Genomic DNA, 21,701 nt, shown 5'->3' on the forward strand with positions numbered 1-21,701 from the left:
GACCAAAAAGTGCAGAAGAGAAAGGGCATAGAGTTCTTTTTGTGTGTGTATGTAGCTCCTAAAGGTCATTCTTGGGAAATAAGTTGGAAAGGACGAAGTTCTAAGGAAGTTTTCTTGCAGCCAGCACAGTACTTACCTTCCACCACCACTTTGCAAGCACATTCAGCTTTCCCTGCTGGGTTCTCAGCTATGCACTTGTACTCGCCCCCATCCTCAGGCATGGCCTTCTCAATGGTCAGTGAGCAGAGCGTCCCTGAACAAAGGAGGGAGAGATCAAATGCATGTTAGGCTGCAGCTCACAAAACCTTAGTGCTAGTAAGGAGCAGAAGGCATCAAATGAGCCAGTCCTTCCCTACAGGTGATCTTCTCTGCTAGAAAAAGCTTTCCTTAAAAATTCAATTTTACTGGTGCCTTATTTTATATATATATATTATATATATAATATGTAGATGACAAATAAATCAAAAATTGAATCTTATTGCTTATTCCTAGGACAACTCCAAGTTGTCCTCTCAGCCCTGAGCTGGTTGCTAAAGGTAGGGAAGACCAGTGGCAGCACCTCTGCCACTCTTGTTTGTCTTAGAGCAGAGATCGGAAGTCCTCACTCAGGTGACTTTTTTCCAAAAAAGTGCTCATAGTGTAGAACTGTAAATAAGAGGGTTACTGTCCAATGTCCATTACCAAAGTTTTGATTCAGCCTTGTCTCTAGCACTCCCCTGAGCATTCATGTGTGTGAGAGGAGAACTTCAGCTTAGAGCCTAAGTTTAGAAACTGCACTGAAAGACATTTTCTTTTTGCTTGAACTGCCTAATGAATAACTGCCTGTAAAAAATCCATTAGAAACTCCAATATATTAATGGCTATCAAATTTATCACTGCAACAAATCCATTTCTTTTCAAACAAAACCACAAAATTTGACTTAATTGGGTTTGCAGAAACAGGATGCGACATAAGCTCGTTATTTACCAAGGGAAGCTTGGTCTGACCCAAGGGAAATACATTTCCTCTTAAAAATTAAAACTCTGTGAACGCAAACAGAAGTTGTTCCCAGTAGATGGGGGATGAAGAAGAAGAACCTTGTCTCTTACTTTCACTTGCATTGCTTGGAACAATGAAGTACTTTCCTCCCCAGGGTGGACCCCAATTACAATGCTCCACACTTTCCCCTTCCAAATATCCCTCATTAAGTGAAAGTGAAGCGTGGGCATGCTTCACTGGAGAGCTGGGTCTGTCCCCTAAACAGAGGCGTTGTGCACCTCTGCCCATTGCTGTAGGCCTGTTCAGAACACCTCCACCCTCCTTACCTCTGCTGCAGTAAAACCTTCCCCCTTCCTCCACTGGCCTTTCTCACAGTCATTCTGAATTAAAGAATTGAAGAGATGGATTTTTTTTCAGATGTTTACCCTCTTTCCTGAGATGTAAGGAAATTTCTCAGCACCTTATTTCTCAGCACCTTTCTCTCTATGGTAACTGGAAGCCTTCCAGAGTGCTCAACCCCAGGCTCCCCATCAAATGTATCCCCTGTGATGTGGCAGATGGCACAGGCACAGGTGATACTGGTCCATGAAAAGGATGAAAAGGACCTTGAAAGAAACTCCTCTCCATCCAAAGAACTTAGGCAGTTTACCGGTTCTCTTTTTCTCTTTGGAGATGAACTCTGCTCGGACATGGCACTTATGCTCTTGGCATTCAGATTTTTCTCTCATTTTAAACCTGGATGTCATTATCCAAGAAAAATCTTATAAATAACATTCAAATGGATTCCAACAAATTTGATTTGCCAGAAAAACACATCCTTTAGAAGAAAATTATTTTTTCCCCCTCTTTATCATCCTCCACAAAATCAAGCAGCTCTAAATAATGATTTTTTTTCCCCTGAGAAATGATGTGAAAAATGTCTCAGAAGAGGAGCACTGACCCCCTCACTCACATGGGCTGTGCTCAGCCAACCACAGGGGGGAAAGAAAATCCACGTGCCCTCCCTGAGGCAACGCTTTTCCATCACTCAGGCTGAAGCCAGAAATGTCACGAGCTGCAGTTCCATTCCAAATGGAGGAGAGACAGTAGAAAAGTATTCTTGCAGGCATCTAGCAAATATAAATTCACATGTCTCTGCTGTTTAAAGAGACATTTGGAGAGCAAGCCAAAGATAACTTCCAGTCTAAGAATTTGTATAAATCTATGTAACATGATTAGAAAAGATCGCACATTGAAACCTAAAGATGCTACTGAAAAAACCCATAAACTATGGAACAAAACCACACACATATGAAAGGGACCTGTAACCCCTTACTGCAGGAAAGGAACCCAGCCTGCAAGAATAACCGAATCATTAAGGGACTGGAACAATGCAGAGTTTACTTTTGCTTCTGCAGGAGTTTTCTACCTGCTCAAAAGCCCTTCCTCAACTCACTGAAGACTAATGTGACACAGGGGCACTCCTCAACATTCATTTAATGAAGTTATTTTGTGAGAAAGGGGGTGAAGAAAATCTGATTTTTTTCAAGGGCCATGTCCTTTTTCCTCCTAACTCCCACCTCCCACAAGAAATAATCTCCATCCTATTTTTCTCCACTCCTTCTTTCACTTGAGGAACTCCATGGGAACAGCACATGTAAAATACATGGGGATTGCTGGGCTTCTTGCTACTGCTGGTAGAATGGTAGCAGTCCTCAGAGGAGTGAAGGGAAAATGAGATGGTTTGGGTCACTCTCCTTTATATAACCACTAGTATTCATGAAAGTGGACTACTAGGACTAGGTATGAAACTGGCCAATGGATAAGAACGATTTGGTCAGGTTGGATGAGGAGTATAAGGTGAGGCTGAGGAAGAATGGCTGTTGAAACGTCATTTTCACAGAAAACCAGGAGAAAACCCCAAACCACCAGGCAAAACTTGATGAGACTTTGTAAGAACAGGAAACTTCCCAACCAGGCCTATATTCTGTGATCTAGAGCTAGAGTCAATTCCCGGGGCTAGAAGGCCAAATGTCTTTCAATGAAGTATTTGGTATTTCCTCTGCAAACCCCATCCTGACCTGAAACAAGCTTATTTTCTCAGAGCTGCTAGAAAGCCCAGACTGCTTACTCCAGTTGGGTATTCTAAAATCGTGGCACTTGACAAATCCCAGTCAGCTAAAAATGTTTGCTATCTATTTTGTTCCCTCAAGATTCTAATTTTTTTAGGAACCATGCCATGGATGATCCTTAAAAATTGTCACAAAATGCAGGATTGGAATAAACATGAATACTGGAATCTACCACTTAGACAGCAGGACTGGTGCAGCTCCAGAAAAGACCTTAACAGCCAAAGAAGCTGATGGTTTACTGGAGACTCTGGTTTAGATACACAAAGCCTTACTCTTGAATTTTGAGCTATTAAAGGGTTCTCTGACTTACTCAAAAATAGTGCAAGACAGTTTAAAATATCTCCAGGCTTCTGCATTCTTTCCATGAAACTCCACAGAAAGTCAACCTCAGATATAAAACAAATACACAAACCAGCAAAAAACAGCTCCTTAGTCTTATTCCCCACACTGGCATCTAGCTGGCCCACCTCCTGATTCCTACCCATGATGCAGACCCAAGTTTATGGCTTTCTCAAGTGTATCCCATGGTGTAAGAAAGTACTGTGGAGTATTTAGGCAATATTAATACACATTGGTCTGTGAGAAATTTTGCCTAGGAGACAATAATTTTTTAAGGAACTCATTGGCTTATATTGGCACGTTCAAATATGTGTGTCACAGTCATGTTTAAAAATGAGAAGTGGATTGACCAGGAAAATATTGACTACCATTACAATGACAATAGAAAAACAACAGTGAAAAAACCATATGAATTTCAGAGAAGAAAAAATGTTTAATGTAATTATTGATAATTGACAGTTTTAAGGAAAACAATGTAAGAAACCTGCTTTCATGATTCACAACATTAGACATTTAACCAGCAAATGTATCTGTGCAAAGGTAATTTTCTTAACCTTTACTGAAAAATTAGTGATATATTACATTTTCCTGCTTGTAGCTATTGCTACATTACTATATTAATGACATTGATTTAGGAGGAGTTAGAGCTGCCAAAATAAGGATCTCTTGAGGAAGCTGACAATAGGAAATCGTCACTCAGCCTGTTTCTAGTGGATTTCCTCTGTTATCAGACTAGACCCAAGTTATTAAATATTTTAATCGATGATGTGGAAATACTCATAAATTAACTTTTACAAATTTACAGATGCTAGAAGAAATCTTGCAAAGGGAAAAGATGGAAGGGTAGTCCTCCTAAACAAATCTCATTTACTTGTTAAGCTGAGTCCCATTCACTCAAAGAAAATGGGGCACGAGATAGTGAAAAGAAAAGCACTGATGGCAGCAAGGGATGCTGAATATTCAGAAGGTTTAAAGGTTTAGTAGAGAAATGACAAACATGAGTTCCAATGTTGTGAGGTAGACAGAGGACCAATAACCTCCAGTGAGGGCAGCAACAGGAAGGTGAGCTCCTCACTGATGCTGATACCCACACACAATTCTGCTTCCTCTTTTCTAAATAGGATAATAAACTAACAAACAGCGGCTGGAGAGGAGGTGCAGGAAAGAAACCAAAAACCTCCAAACCTCCAAGAGCTGGATGAAGTGCATCATGGAGAGAAACTTAGTAAGAACTTGACTTGTCAAGTTTTGAAAAAAAAGCAGAAAGCTATCTTGGTTAGAGAGTCAAAGACTTTCTATCAAGTTAGAAATAAGGCATTGTTTTGTTTCTTGGCTTAATAACAAAACTCTTACTAGAACAGTTAGACTTCGCAATAAATTACCAGTGGTTATACGAAATGTCTCTCTTTTGCTGTATTTAAATCCACACTACATGCATTTTCTGGAGGAGGATAGATTGAAACATAAATGAAAATGCAGAGGGAAATGTGGCCTGTGACAAACATGGTATTGTGTCAGAATTGATGCTCAGATGATCTCCCTAAACTTAAAACTTTCTGAATAAGCTTTTGTAAGGTGCAAAATGCATCTACTTTCAGCAGTATATAGAGTCATGATAATTATACACCAAATTCTTGCTCGAATTTAATTAAAAAAGAAACAAAAAGTCACGGCAGATCCTAGCCAGACTGGCAGACATAGACTTGCATGACTTATAGGAAGATTTAGGAGTTAAGTCACAAGAAAGTTGTTAAGGCATTATTGCTAATAAGATTACCAAATCTTTACGCTGCCAAGAAACTTGGGAAGAAAAAAAATGCTGGCTTAGACAAAGCAATACAAACTCAGGGCATTTTTCTAAGCTACACCATTACTGCTACCTCAGTCTATATTAGACAGTTCCTCTTTCCTCTATAGAGTCACAGAGCTAAATGTACCAAAAAAAAGCTGAGCAGGATGACTTTAAAAATGGCAAATGTGCAAGTTTAGATTTGCATTCACTCGTACACCTCAGCCAGCCAGTTTAGCAAGGATGCTGTGCAAAACCCTTTCACTGCCATCTTACAGAACAGCTTTTGGAACTACACAAGAGCTTTTCTCCATGGACATTCTGTCCAAGAGCGAGTCACACAGCAGGACAGCAGCACTGGGCACTGCCAGGTCAGTGATATACAAATGTAAAACAAAATGGGTTCTGCTCTAAAGGGTTCACCCTGGGAGGAAAATTGTTCTACTCAGTCCTTATATGTCTAACTTCACTGCAATGTCTGCTAGAGCCTTCTCTTAAAAACTCTTTTTTCCAAACAAAAAGCACCTCATAACTTCAAGCAAAGAAGCCTCCCATTAAAGTGCCTTTTAACCATGCATCATCTACCCGATACTATATGAATGTAGAATACTCTAATTTATGAGTACTCTTTTTATTGCTAATAACCATTAATTTTGATCTTTAATGAGCAAAAAGCACAGTAATATCTATCTCAGGAATGTATAAAATTGCACTCTGACAAGTTTAAAAGAAGAAAAATATAAAATCAAACCACTAATAAAATTGTACCATGTCAGAAAAATAGTGCAAGAGCTCACTTTGTCATAAAAATGATACATTAAGCAAAAAAATCAGGCCAATCAACCAACAGAGTACTATTTGGGGAACTGTAAAAAGGAATAGAAGAACAAGTGTACTGATGTTTATGATTTCAAAGGGAAATCATGGAGAATGGAAGGAACATGATATCAGCTATTGTTGTGATTGCAACTTTCAGTATAATGCTGCCCAGATTCTGACTTCTAACTAAACTTAACCCTGGAATAATGGAATACACTGCAAGCCCTAGATTAACTACCAGAAATCAGCACAAATGTTGCATAAATATGCCTGAAGATGGTCATTTTTGCAGCAGGGTTTGGCTTTTCTTTTGGCAAAGGACCTGATAAGGGACCTCACTATCAACTAGGTCAAATACGCCAAGGAAAGTTACTTTCAGTGAGTGACTACACAGAGTTTTTACACAGGTTTCCTATCCTGTGAACCTGTTACACACAAGGATACTTCTAAGTTTGACCTTCCTGGCCAAATATGCCACTGTTTAATCATTTGTTCCTGAAACAGAATTTTATGTATTTATCTTCACAATATATTTGGCATCAGGAGATCAGTAAACTTTTGCCTCTTTTTTCCTTCTATTTTTTTCCTCTATTTAGGGAATGACAGAGAGGAATATTTCAATTTCCAAAACACAAATACATAGCATTCTAGGGGTTAATGCATTAGTTACACTGACCAGTTTGTGAGACAGTTTGTGATATCCCATACTAAGATGGGCTAGTAGTATGGCCAAGAAGCAGACAGGCATGCATTACCCCAGATAGGGAACTTTCCAGTATCCAACTCTTTAAGAACATATAAGTTATTGTGAAATACCTCCGTTGAATCTGAAAAGAAACCCCTGTGGTCACAACACCACAAGAGCACAATCTCAATAGGTGAAATGGCTAAGAACAGATCTAGTCTTTCCTCTTCCATAGCAAATTTTGTTGCTGAACGCAAGGAGGAGCAAGGTCATACCAAAGAAATAAAAAATGGCTTTGTAAGATCTAAACCCACTAAGGTGAGCTAGGTCTGTTTGTTCTGAATTCCTCTTCTTCCCCACAGACCCAGCCTTTTTTTCAGGTGAGGATGACACTAGGCCATTATCTCCAGGGCCCATTAAATGCTGCTCCAAGCTTTGACAAAGGCATTGCTGCTGAAGTACACCTGTGGGTGTGACAGTGTTGCATTTTCACTGTTTGGGGCAAAGGATGGAAACTGGGACTTTGCCTTTGGCCTGCTGTGTACTGCATCCAATATTATTGTTGTTCTCCATGTTTAAAGCTGCTCCAAACACTAGCTATGGGACTAATTCACACAGCTTCCCTATTGAACAGTATTTCCTGATACTGAATCAATTTGATATTTCTGAAGTTATTCCAGTTATTCCTTCTCCTCTCTTGGTTCCCTCAAGTATGTATGTGTTTCTAATTAGGGGAAAAAACCTGAATCTCTATGAAATCTGGAACTTACTTAAAGTATCATGCATACCTAGTTAATTACCTAACAGTTGGCATGAAAGAATCTTAGAGTGAGAGAGCAGCAACACATTCTCCTTCAAAAGCCAAAGCCAGCAGGTACTGTCAGGAAAAAACCAAAACTGACCATCATGCAATACACCCTCCCAGTGTACCAGAGGGTATGTAATAAGATTTAAAAAAAAAAATAGTTCTAATCCTCATTCCTTGTCTTTCCATTAAAGGACAAAACTTACAGCCCTGTGTAATATTTCTTTCCAAGATCCTCTGCAAATACATGCAGAAGAAAGCCTGACTTTGAGATACTGATAACACTGACTGCTAAGCAGGATTCAAATGTAACAGTGCAGGTACAAGTGGAACATAAGGACAGTGTCTTCACCCCCTGCAGGAAGCTGTCCTGGAACAGTGGATTCCTGATGCAGGGCTTTGATGCTGACCTCACTGGAAAGCACTGTTAGTGTGTGACACCCCGGGGTGCTGTGACCAGGAGTGCCACCCAGCCCAGACAAACTGGATGGGAGAAGCCTCGTGCCCTGCTCACACACGTGGCAGAGCTGGACATCAGCATCACTTCACTGTAAACAGCTACCCTCGATTTGCAGCTCCACAATACCATTTCATAGAGTGAATAAGAAGGAGGATTAGAATAGTCAATTATTCAGATTATTTCAGTAAACAGCTCTCTGCAGCACCATAACACTAAAGCTTCAAGACTTTAGGAGGCTCCACCACAGCTCAGAAGCTTTGGTACAGAGGTGCTGTCTAGCTGATGTACTTTGACAGGAGTCATGGAACTTTGGGATGCACAAATTCTTTTTCACTCTGAGCAACTCCAAGAAAAGCCTTGAAATCTTGCTTCCAGCATAAGGCTAGTTAAACTGACTGATTCTGTCAGTCCTTTTTATAAGAATGACATTTCCACCAGTCAATGTTTTCTCATGTACATGACACGTAGCCTTATTCTAGACAGTGCCCTTGGGTGAAAATCAACATGTACTAAAAAAAAAAATTAAAAAATAATGCTATTTCAGACACAGACCAGGCACAATGCACCTGCTCCCATTTGCCTTTCTCCATCTACTTTGTTTGGTATTTCCTTAATGCACTACTCGAGTACCCCAAGCCTCTCTGAACACAATGCTATTTCTGACTGTATGCACTTCAGGAGAATGCTTGTGTTGCTCTGCTTGGAACACTGCACAAGGATGCACTGGTTGTGCTGAACTGTTCTGCATATTGACTTGGTTCTCATTTGGTAACACCAGAAATAGTCTGGATTAAATGAAGGAAGATTCAAAAGTAAGAGTGCAGACCCCTGTGTCAAGTTTTCACTGTGAACATGAACTGTTTTGCTATGGTGTGCCAGAGGGTGTAATTTTCAAGATAATTCCCTCAGTATTTTATGAAACATATATGAAGTAAAGAAGGTTTTTTTGTACTATCAATTGTCCTTCCTTCCTATTTTTGTCACAAGGAAAATATATTTTGTCTAGCTATAACATTAACTTCAATGCAAAAAACAGTCTAGTGGGTTTGATCATCCAAAATCTGAAATATAAAGGAATCACTCAGTTTAAAAACAGTAGGTATTCCCTCTCGGAACTTCTACCAAATTCTATAGTTTTGAAGTTAGTTAAAAGTCACCAAGCCAGTCGAGTTCAAATATTTCAGTGCATGTAATGGCAACAGAAGCATCTGTGGTGGGGCATTAAATACACTGGAAATCTGTTCTCAACTCTGATCTTAACTTTTGTTGTAGTAATTTCTTTCTATGACACAACCCCTCTTTGCTTCTGTGTTTCTTATTGCAATAAAAAGCATGAAATATTAAACATACAGAAGAATTCAATTAGAATTTGTAAACCAGCAATAGTATTATTATGTTTTCAATGTTCTAAATCCTTAAAGTTCACTTTAAATAAGCATCGTGTACCAGCTCCTTAAACAGCGTTAGCAATGTAAACAGCATTTAAAAATGCACGAAGTTCAACTTTATAAAATTTACATCTGCAGGCTGTTAAAGGAGAATCTACAAGAAATGTCAAACAATACTGTTCCTTGTGTACTCCACTGAAATAACAAGAAAGCTGCATCTGGAAACAGTTACTGGCACAGGACTCAAATAAATATTGCATTACCTTTAATGAACTAAATATTATTAATCAAGAGCCAGATGTAACAGTGTGCCATCCAGCTGGCTTGTAATGCAATTAATTTACCTTCTTGGGAGATGACAGTGGACTTGGATGATTTGATGGCTTTGCTGTCTAGAGTCCAGGTGACAGCTGCAGGGGGATCAGAGGAAATCCGACATTGTAAGACCAATTTTTCACCATCAGCTACTTGAGCATCCTGAAGCTTCTCTGTAAAGGAGGGTGCTGTTCCTTTGCTTGCTGGTGGTTTGCTCGCTGGTGCTTTGTTTTCAGCTTTTTTCCCAATTATTCCGCCATCCACCACTGCACACCCATGTTCACAGTTTCTGTCGTTCTTCTCCTCTTTTTTCACTGCAGGTTTGGCAACAGGGGCTTGAGAATTGGGGGTCGCGTTCTGGGCTTCAGAGTTGGCACGAGCATTTGGTGCAGGGGTGCCAGCGCTGCCATTCTCCGCAGGTGGCTTTTTCTTGGAGCCCAGCACAGACCTGAAATCTGTAACTGCAGGTTTAGGGGGTGGCACCTTCTCTGGCAGTGGGGTTTTTGGGGTGCCCTTCTTGGCCAGCACAGAGCGGAAGTCCACCTGCTGGGGAGCATGGACTTTCCTCTCCTCCTCTGACAAGGTCTTGGGTTTGACCTGCCGCTGCAGGTTAGCTCGGAAGTCCATTTGCTCGGCTGGGATTTCTTTCAGTTCCTCCTCAGAAAAACTTTTGGTGCTGACTTTCTTGCCTAAAATATCACGGAAATCAAGTTGTTCAGCTTCCTGCTGCCTCAGGCTCTCCTCTGTGTGCTCCCGAGTTTCCACTCGCCTCTTCAGCACGCCTCGGACGTCCTCCTGCTCTTCCTCAGCTACTCTGGTTACGCTGCTGTTCTTTTTGAAGCCACTTGTTCTACCAGATGTTAGTTTACCATGATCTCCACCATCTCTTTGCTCTCCAGAGCTGGCTGATTCCCTCCCACTATGATCCGAAAAAGAAAAGAAAGAGAGAGCCAGGAAAGGGGCTGGTTTAAAAATGTCAGGGAACAATCTCAGAGCAGGAACAAAATGTGTTTATAGAAGGGGAGGTTGATTAGAGGAGCATACTCCATTAGTTTATTGCATCAATGATGACTTCAGGAGCCATATAAGGGCACAAACAAAAAAGATCTCCTCTACTCTGGCTTGGTACAATGTGCTTAGCTTGTATGATGAAAACAATTTGTTAGGTCACATTTGGGGATTAGGTTGAACAGCAGCCAGCCTGGGTCTGTAAGGGCAGGGAATTAACGGAGCAAAAAATAGAACCCACCCATGCAAGTCCCTGGGAAAAATACTCACTCTCTGAGCGTTTCTGCTGTGGAAGCTGAACTCTCCCGCAGCATGAGAGACACCTGGCAGCTGCATTCTCCAACTTGGTTCCTGAAATATTTAAGTGAAATCAGAAAAAAAGGGTTCTCTTGCTCTGTAACTCGCCTGAGAGAAGTGATTGTGTGTTGCACTAAAGCAGCTCAAACCCAGTGTGGGGTTCCCCTTTTCTATGCCCAGCAGTGGAGGGATTGACTGAGGGGATTTGGTCCCCTTATTCTTGGAGCCAAGCTATGTCAAATAGCTTTTACTGATCTGCTGCTATCTGCACTGGGAACAACATACTCCCTGAACAAAAATCAAAGCAATTTACAGACGATGCAGCTGCAAACAAACAAGCTAAAGGAAAATAAATACAAAAGCTGGAAAATCAAGACAGAGGAAAGGGCTATTTTGCAAAGTTGAAAATCTTTCCAACTCTGCCTACTGTTTATTTATTCAAACCCAAGCTCTTAAGTTTTCTAATGTTAAGATATTAAAAACAGGGTCTCATTTCCTTCCCTCCCCTCTGGCCCAACCAATCAGCAAAACCTATCTACACGATTGCTCCAGCCTGTACATGTTTATATTAAAAAACATAAAAGTGTCACCATATATGGTGCTGAGTACTTATTCTTCCTTTTGCAGAGGAATACCACAGATGCCTTCTGGAAAGGGCTCCCATTAAAGAATTCATTTAAAGTGCTCCCCGCTCCCCTGCAGCTCCCTCCCTCCCGCAGATATATATCATTCTTCCAGCCCCAAACAGCTCTTCTCTGCTTAACACAGGAGATGCCAAAAGCAAAATTTAACTCCCCCAGGGCAGCAGTTGTGTAACTATTGCCACCGCTCCCCTGACTATTAAAAAACCAGTCTTGAGTTAATTAAGGATTAGAGTTATCTTTTATTAGTGAAAACACTTCTGTCCTTCCCAGTTTAGGTTTAAGTTTGTAAATAGACAAGAAAAGTCCTGGATTATTTATCTTTTTTGAACAAAAATAATTTTTGCTACTGAAAACATTTCCTGGACATGAGCAAAACACATGTGTTGGAGGGGTGGAAGGCAAGAGAGGCAGGTTTTCCCAGCTGTGTTCTGCTTTGAACTTGCTAGATAAGAGCACCTTCAAGTTGACTTAGCCCTGAAGTTTAAAACATGGACTCAGGACTGTTAGCTTGCCATAAATATATTGTCTGGCCTGGTTTTTAAATAGAGCATGGAAATACTTTCCTAGATATGGTTCTGTTTGGATAAAAAAAACTCCTCTAATTTAAACCATTTTTAACTTGCAGTGAAAGCAAGATAATTAATACAGATCACAGAATCACAGATTCAGCACAAAGCTTTGTCTTTATAAGAGCAATTAATGCCATCACCTTTTCAGACATACTCCCCTTGATTTCTATTGCTTCAGAAAAAGAAACAGTGGATCAGCCTAATATGAAAACTACAAAGAAATTTATGGGTTTGATCAAAGTACCTGGATTGCAAAGTAAAGGCTCTGCTGATAGAAGCGTATTTGACTTCAAGACCACTAACAACAAGAAGCCAGAGAAATGTTTTATACACTTTTATATCCAGTAAATCAGAATATGTACACTACAAACTGCTGTTGAAGGCAATCCATGAGGACAGCACTGAAAGCCACAACCCTCATTTCCTTCAATACAAAAAACTAGATAACATCTGAGCACCAAACAGAAACTGTCCAAAGGGCAGGAGAGGATCCAAGTCAATGCAGAGAGTATTTAACTCAGCCCTGCACTGGAGACCTGCCATTCTTACTTACTCTTATGTGTGACCTCCATTTGGAAGCAAGAGGAATAGAAAGAAGGCAAGACAAATGGAAAGCTAGATAAAAATAATAGCATGTTATCTCCTCCCAACATACCAATTGGCATAAAATTATGGCAACATTGCTGAAAATCTGTAGTTTTCATATAATGCATTTCAAACTGGGCCCTTTTGGGACTATTGGAGCTCATGAGGTTTTCTCTCTGCTTCTCCAAAGTTTTTAAGGGAAGCAGACGCACTCTGGAACTGCTCATTCACTGGTGCTGCAGGGCTTTACCAGGCTGCTGGTTTACCTGAGGAGCCCTCCTGCTCAGGACTTTAAACCAATCCAAAGCTGACAAAGGACAAGCCCTGCATGCTGAAGTATAGACAATTTGCAGAGTACATTAAATGTTGAGGCAGCCCTGCTCAGCTTCTGCCGTGACTGTGTGGCAGAAATATTTGTCCACAAGAATTGTGTCACCAGTGGGAGAGGTTGAAGTAACAGAGACAGCACTATCCCAGGAGAGGAATTCAGGGATACTGAATGTGGTCCTGACCACTGTGAAGAATGGCAGCATTTCTGCAGGACCCATTTCTGCAAGGCATCTTTCCCTCTGCAAATTCTTTGCATATGCGAAGAAGCAAATAAGGCAGGCAAAGTAAATCCTTCTAAAGTAAGCTATTTTTCACAGGGTTTGGAAAATAAAGGAGGGGGTAAGAAAGTAGGAGAGCATTTTGTTCTTTCTATTTTTAAAACCTTGGGAAGCACTTACAAATTATGGCAGCAGTGGGACATACAAGTACCTAGATGGAAAAATGATTCACAAGGTAGTTTTTTTGATCTTAATTATGATTTCTGATTCAAGTGAATGGCTGAAAATCAATCTACAGGATACAAACCTTGAGTCTCTGTCTGTTCAGGAGTGTAGCCTTCCCAGGGCCTGCTTCCAGTAAAATCAAATGGATGATTTTAGGAGCAGGGAGAACATACTTTTGTCTTCTGAAACTAAAAAGGTGAAGTGTCAGAATCTAAAAAAGGTGAAGTTAAAAACACCAACCCACTTTGGAGATCACAGGATGGAAAAAGAGAGACAGACCAATAAAAATTAAGAAGGACTGGGTGGTTGAGATACAAATTTCAATCAAGAATTGTTCCGTAACCTCGCTAAATATTTTTACATTTATGCAACTTTAGAATCCAGACAAGACAAAGATGTGTAGGGGCAGTTGGTAAAAAAGAGAGCCTTGCGGTACATGGACACACCTTCAAGTGCTTCATGTCTCTGCTGTTTTGAAACTTGGCAATAACAATACTACTTGTGCAGCTTGAGGTTCTCTCTATTGGCATTTTACCAACAAAACCCTAGACACAGACAGATCTTAGTGGCTCTGTTATTGGGGAACAGGGATAGACATGGATTAAACCTGTGCTTAGTAGCTTTGCTGTGAAGAAGTGCCTGGAAGTGTTGACTTTTGCAGGACTATTCTGTAGAATGCTCATGCACAGGACTTATCTTTAAAATGTCAAGGAATATTAATAAAAAAGCCCACCAAAAACAAATAAAACCCCAGCTGCAAAGCCTGAGGCAATTTTAAAAATAGCTCTGTGTCCTATTGTGGGATCAGTTTTCCCTGGAATGGCTTTTATGTTCAAAATATCTTGAAATACTAGTTTCTTGGCAGAACCTACTCAAATATTTTCACTGAACCTTAGATGAGACTTATTGTCTGCATGTCCCTAGGAATCACTCCCTGGAGGAACAGGAAAAAAAGCAGTTGTAATTATACTGGGGGGACATACTGAAATTTCCTACCAGCCTACCAAGTGTGAAATAAATACTGCAGAGTAAATGACATTTTTTCAAGAATGAACTGAAGGGGGCAAAGAAGTTGATCCCTACATATACTGGTGCTTCAGTTCAGGTAACTGCAAATCATCAGAAGGAGGTTTTGCAACTTTTCTGTGAGTTCAATGGAGAGACAGTCCAGACTCCACAAATCTTTAGCCCCAAAGAAAGCAACTAATCTACTGGATCACAACTCTAGCTGGTATAAAGCAGAACAACTCTACTGGCTTCAAAGAGGATGCACTTATTTACTTCATCTGAGGGTTTTGCCAAAAGCTTTTTATAGCCAAAAGAACAATAATTTCATTTGGATTTTTCAGCACTAAGTAGGAGAATGGAACAAGAAAGAGTAATGGTTTTCTTCTCTAAAAATAGACAATGTATTGATAGGAGAAAGCAAGGTTTACAAACTGAATTTTACAGAAAGACAGAGGTGTTTATAGTTACTGTTTATGTTTATATTTACTGTTTAGCCTAATGAAATGTAATCTTAGGAAAGTTTTTTATATAACCTGAATTGCAGAGTATTCAATGTATCCCTGATTTATAAAATAAATGTTTTCCCCTGATTTTAAGCAGATTATCAAAATATCTAAATCAATACTAATCAACACTAACCAAACTCGTATGGAAGATGGAGTGGGGGAGAAGGAAAACACTTGAAGAAGACAAAGGTTAACATAGCAGATGATTTGTTTAAGGAACTGCAGGATGATTTCTGAGGTCTCTCGTGCTGACTGTACTGCTATAAAGGTTTTTCTCAACAAACACAGTCCCTGTCCAGGTCTCACAGGGTTTTTTGTTTACATCTTCATTTATGATGTACACACTGAGTGAAAGAACACAGCAAAGTCATATTGGGATAACAAAATACCAGTGCCTGCATCACTGGAAGGATGCAAAGGACAGGAGGGGAAATAGATATCTTTGTTTTTATGAGCAAGGAAAAGGATTTTTATTTTCCATTTTAATCATTTTGCAGGCTGTAAAATGTCCAAATTTCAACAGATGAACTATGGAAGTGGGAAAATCTGTTCTTTTAATATTCCTGCAATACTATTCCTCTGAGCCTGAGACATAACAGGCTCAAAGGAACATAATTAGGACAATTAAAATGAAAGATGGAAATGTAGAGGAATCATAGGCTTTAAAAAAAGGACCAGGAGAAGCTACATTGACTACTCTGCTAAAAGCCAGACTTAGCATTCTGTTGAGGGATGGTGAGACAGAAAGCCAACAAGAAATCATGGATGGATCACACCAGGATCACACTGGGCTCCACATCCTTGTCAGCTCACTGACTAAAGGAGAAAGAACCAGAGCTTTAATTTGTGAGCAGCCAACACAAAAGGAGAATTGTGGAGGTATTAGGACAGAATTTAGAGCTTAAGAATAATGGAGAAGAAAATTGGAAAATAATTAACACTAGTAGGAAACCATGCCCAGACTAAATTAAGAGAATTGGAGTAACTCCCTGAGAGAAGATATGAAACCTGCTTCTAAAATTAATATGTGAAAAGGAGCTGTACATTTTATTTGAAATGAAAATGATTATGTTTAAAAATAGCCTACTGTCAACTCTGTAAATTCTTTAGTGAGTTGGCTAATGTTTTCTCAGTTATCCCATATTTTTTAATGAACTTTGTAGGAGTTTTTGAGAGAAAGACACAAATGCTTCTCTCTCCCTCTCAGGTATTGTTAAAACTGTTTCTGAATATATAAACAATTCCCAATCAGGTATTCAAGACAAATGCAGCCAGTTAAACAGCTATTTAGTCAAGACTAAATTTAGTGCTGAAGATCACTGCAACTCTATTGCTAACTTGAAGTTACACAGCTGACTTCTGGCTCCTTGGATATGCCTGAGCATATTTATTTCTCTGTTACTCATAGTTCTCAACCAGTGCCTAAAAACATACGACTTTCTGTTCCCTGAACATTAACTGGAATTTTACAAATGACAGCAAAGTAAAATGAGGTATCAGCATTCCCTTTGCTCTAACTGCAGCACAGCATTACTTATGGATCAGAAAAAGCCAACATTGATCTTTGTGGGATCCCCAGTTATTTCTCCAGTGAAAGGATTAGGGAACAGCTGCAACTAGCATGTAATCTGCTGTGTTGTTTTCAACACAGCTGTAATTTTTTGCTACAACTTTACTTTTTCTCCTTTCCCCCAAAAATTCCTCTCATCTACTAATTGTCTGAAGTAATTTATTTTCTAAGTGTACGTTTCAGAGTTATGATAATGTCAGACTTCCACTTTGAAAAAAGGGCTCCAGTGATGAATTTGGCCTGAGTGACCACCAGCTACACCTGATCAATACAGCTGACTTCCTACATCAGTCCCAACAAAACCCTCCACAAAGCTCTCTTGGCTCTCCTTTGCCCTCTTTCATTCTTTCACCCCTGAAGTTTTGCTGAAGTATCTCATTTTCTTTTCAGTTCAAGTGAAACCACCAGCAAATTGTAAGAGAAGATGCCCATGTCCAGGGCACACAGACAGAAGTGTGGAAATGTACCAGCAGAAGATAGCAATTCTTGCAGTTTCTGCTCTCTTCTGTCAAGGTTGGTGACCTGAATGAAATTGAACTGGCATTTCTAATCCTGCCAGAGGTACTGAGTGTTAGAAACACCCCTGATCCCCAAAGGAAAAGAAATGCAAGGATTTCTGTAGACATGACCTGCTCAAATTAGCATTATGAGTGTCCCAGATGACCTGAGCCAACTGCAAACAAGCCAGTTCTGAAATGAGCCAGTTCACAACTTATTGCAGACTACAAAGGGCCTAAATCTACTGGAAAGCCGATTTGCAAGAAGGTCATAGCACATGTGGCTCTACCTACATAAATTTTATTAATAAGACTTGAAATTAAACTTAGAGAAACTTTATTACAGGAAAACATGATATTCAACAGCTATAATTTTCTAAAACACCCTTTTGTGGTGAAAAGTGAGTGTCTCATTTGACTTTAAATACTGAAATATACTGAGGTTAGTTTGTGTCTGCCTGTGATAGTCTATGAAAACACAGCTAGGAGGAATCTATGTAGTGACATATCCATCATTTGGGCCATGCTGGTTAGAAAAAAGCCTATAACTATAAAAATTAAACTCATTTTTTACAAGATAAATAGGTTGAATTTATTAAGGAATTCTCTCCCTCCTTGTATTAAGAAGATACGAATAATTTATTTGCAAGTAGACAAAGGACAATTCAGACTAGTGCACCTGGACTAAAATGTTAGTGTGTGGAGCAAACCAAATAATTTTCTTCCAGTGTAATGGACTCAAAATGTCCATGATGATGAAGTAATTTCAATAAAGAATGGCACAAACACTAGCCAAGTAAAGCAACTGCATCTGTGCCCAGTAAATAGCATGGAATGACAACATCACTTCGAAGTTTTACACTATGTTTTCTACAACCACATAGGGGATATGTAATCTTCACCATTGGAGGGGGACAGTGCTGTGGTGCTTTCTACATGGTAAAGAGCCAGCAAATCTAACTCTTCATTTTAAGGATAGTTACTCTACCAGAATAAAATAAAATTAAATTTGAAACAAGTCTTCCAGATTTTGTAGGAATGACAAGATGTTCAAAGCATCAAGGTGACTCTTTTCAAAGATAGAAATGAGAAAGTCAGCAAAAGGAGACTACAACTTGCATGTAAGATTCTGGCATTTCAAACATGGCCAGGAACCACTTTTTCCCCTCAAAGGTACAGATCTTGTGTAACAGCCCTCCCTAGACAGGTTGTTCCCATAGGAAGAGATATCCTTACTAACACCTAGAGATGCCAAACATGATAAACAATAGCTCCAAAACTCAGGACATTGATTGTGGTTTTCCTTGCTAGAAATTGCTTCCCATTTTGCTGCCACAAAACTTTGTTTTACAGGATCACAAAATGAAACCATACTGCTTTGTCCTTATTTTCTGACTCTTCTTGTGTTTCCTCTCTTCTATTGGAGTTTTATTGGTTCTTTTTTATCTTTCAGAATTATTCTGTTCCTTTAGTACCCTAATGTTTCACTTGAATAGGACAGAACTCCTGTCTTCTTCAAGTGGGAAATTTAACTTGAGGGTAAACAGAACGAATTGGTCAGAGGGAACAACCTTATTCTTCACAAACAAACATACCTGAGCTGAATTTCATATTGCCCTGCATGACGAGGCTGCACATTCCTCAAGACCAGTGTGAAGATGTCTTCATTTTGCAGGATTTCACATGCTGTTCCTGGCATGATTTCTTTCCCATCTTTAAACCAGTGAACAGTGGGGAAAGGATCTCCAGCAATGGCACAGGATATCAGGACATTTTGCCCAGGAGCTGCTGTCACTGATCTCGGCTTGCTAATGAACCAGGGCTGAATACCATCCTGAGGTTCTGTAGTTTACAAACACAGTTTATAAATCAGAAGAAAATGCAAAGCTTGAATGTCATCACTGAGCTAACTAATTTCAGAGAAAGCAATCACAAGCACAGAAAGTTATTTTGAACATGCAGGGTATAAGTTTTTAATCTGAAAATAAGTCAGACTTTAATTTTGGAAGTAACTTGTGCTCTACTAAAATTAATCATTTACTTGGCACTTTACTGGCTCAATCCAAGCTTATATTAAGAGCAAAACAAAGGGACTTTAAAGCTGCCCTAAAAGGAATCTTAGAGATTTGTCCTCAGAGAATATGGGTAGGAATAGCTTGAAGGACAAGTAACAGTACTATGACTGCTGTGCAGTTGAGAGCTCATGCAATAAATCATCATTAACAACTGCATAAAATTGCATTTAATATAGAAGAGTGACCCCAAGGCTGGATCTCAGGGGGGACTGGAGGAGAGAGGAAGGTCTGAATTCAGAGCAGACAGTGACAACAGACTAAACAGCTCTCAAACACTGCAGATAAGATATTCTACATTAAAAATAATAAAAGTCTCACAGTGATTTCCACTAATTCTCAGTAGTGGCTATGAGGAAATGTCAATATTCAGTAATACTAGATAAATTCCCTGGCACAAAGGTAGTGTGTGCCCAGTCGCAGGAAGTTTGTAGGTACTTGAGTGTTTGCTGTGGGGTTAACATCATGTGAGGAGATTCAAAGCCAAATTTTTTTGCAGCTAGTTCTCAGATTGCAGAAGTCCTGTTTTCCTTACCTGCTACCACTTCAATGCTACCAATAAAGCCAGGATACCTAACTCCTAGAAAGTGTTTTCAAATACTAAGGACTTCAGTTAGAAACGAAAACGTATTAAAAGGTTTACTTTAATCCATAGTTAAGTAAGCCTGATAGTTATAATCTGAACTGCATTTAGCAGTTTTACACTGTCCCTTGAAATAGGACTGAGGAATGCATTTTTGAAATAGTAACAAAATGTTCCAGAGTGAAAAGATTTTTTTAAAGCTGCTTCTGCTCAATATCCTTTTAAATTCAAATGCAGAGACTGAGAACTTGAGCGTCCTTCACAAAAACCTTATAAACACCATTGTATTTTAAATAGACATTCTTCCAGCACATTATAATAATAATTTTCTTTCACCATTTTAAAAGGTGAAGAGGAACTTTGTACCTTGAACTGTCAATGTAGCCTGTGTTTGACTTTCTCCTACTTCATTCCAGGCTTCACAGGTGTATTTGCCTGTGTCTTCAGGAAACACCTCCTGGATGTACAGACTGTACTCATTGCCTTTCTTCTCAAAGTGAAAGTCTTCTGTCTCCTGGATTTCTTTCCCATTATGCAGCCAGATAATTTCAGGAGATGGGTTAGCTAAACAAAAGCAAGCAACAAAAATCTGAGACATGGACACACAGACACAAACCCCCACCATATGTCAATTAAGAAAAGGAATAAGTTTGAGGTTTTGGGTTTTTTTTCCACCTGATTCTGCAATTTCATCTTCAAAACATTCAGGAATATCTATTATTAACTCTGTCAATGCTCTGTAATGTGAAATTGTCTGTCTTATTTTGATTAAAATCCAAATGAATAAGGGAAGCATGTATATGACAGCAAGGGAGAATGAGTTGTAGACACCACAAAGATGATTATTAAGACTTTCTTATACCAAAAATCATAACAGAACTGCTCTTTCTGCAGCACTAAACTTACCCCAGCTGACAGGAACTCAATTCTGTTTGGTTTACAACAAAACCTTTTACAATTCCACTTCAACGAGAGGACCAATATTAAACTTATATCATTCCAATTAGGAAAAACTTCTCCAGGTCTGAACATGTTAACAGTGGACAAAGTTCAGTCACACTGACAGTCACATTAGACCAAAATAGCTTTTAAAAAACTGGTTCCTAGAAACATCGTTTCCAAATGCAAAGACACCTGCTAAAAATATGGAGAAAACACACACTTTGCAGCAGGATTTAAATGTTTTAAATAATAATGTTCTGTAGCTACACACCTGATACCTCCACAGTCATTATCACTTGACTTCCATCCATTACTTTGAGGTCAGTCAGGCCTTTAAGGAAGACAGGTGCAAAAGTCTTGTTTAACTTTGCAGCCTGTGCACTCTCTGCCTTCTTGCTGCTCTTCTTTTCTGTGAAGTCAAAAAAAACAACAAAAGGGGTCTCTTATTGGAATTTTCATGACAAACTTTAACTTTCCTTAGGCTCAACATGATTTTGAGACAGTGGTTTTGCTTCAGCTCTCAGAAGGCAAAAATAACTGAAACCACCTAATATAGCTGTTTTTCCTTGCCAGTATTCCAAGCAGAAAGACAAAGAATAGGAATTGAACTGTCCTCCTTCTGAGAATCCTCTTAAATCATTGTTAATAGATATCAGAATATCACTGAGAAATTATTCTCACTTTCCCCCAAGCACACATTCTCAGGTTAAAAAAAATATAATAAAAAATGCAACCCCAAAACCTGTAACCAAAAATTCAATGCCTGTAATCACTGCTAAATTAATCTGAAAACCCTAGGGGATGTTACAAGTTGCCATTGCTGTGATTGATGAGTTAGAAATGTAAGCTTACTGCAGCACACAATTTGTAACTCTGTAAGAAATTACAAACCTTCAGATTGTTAGATGGTCAATAACCAATAGGTTTGAGTTCACCACATTCCTCTCCTATACTTCA

At 39.3% G+C, this 21,701-nt stretch overlaps 1 protein-coding gene across 3 annotated transcripts in view; it reads right to left on the reverse strand.

Moving 5' to 3' along the window:
- MYLK (myosin light chain kinase) overlaps positions 1–21,701 on the reverse strand; it is a 194,260-nt gene that overhangs the window by 61,557 nt on the left and 111,002 nt on the right. For all 3 annotated transcript variants that reach the window (XM_015634874.3, XM_015634872.3, XM_015634873.1), the window contains 6 exons: positions 21,016–21,153; positions 20,169–20,366; positions 18,743–18,989; positions 10,969–11,049; positions 9,720–10,609; positions 137–253 (listed from right to left, as the gene is read on the reverse strand). In XM_015634874.3, coding sequence (XP_015490360.1) covers positions 137–253; positions 9,720–10,609; positions 10,969–11,049; positions 18,743–18,989; positions 20,169–20,366; positions 21,016–21,153 — 1,671 coding nt within the window. The remainder of the gene's footprint in view (positions 1–136; positions 254–9,719; positions 10,610–10,968; positions 11,050–18,742; positions 18,990–20,168; positions 20,367–21,015; positions 21,154–21,701) is intronic.

Source organism: Parus major, chromosome 7 (genome assembly GCF_001522545.3).
Source record: "Parus major isolate Abel chromosome 7, Parus_major1.1, whole genome shotgun sequence".
In the NCBI taxonomy this organism is placed as follows: domain Eukaryota; kingdom Metazoa; phylum Chordata; class Aves; order Passeriformes; family Paridae; genus Parus; species Parus major.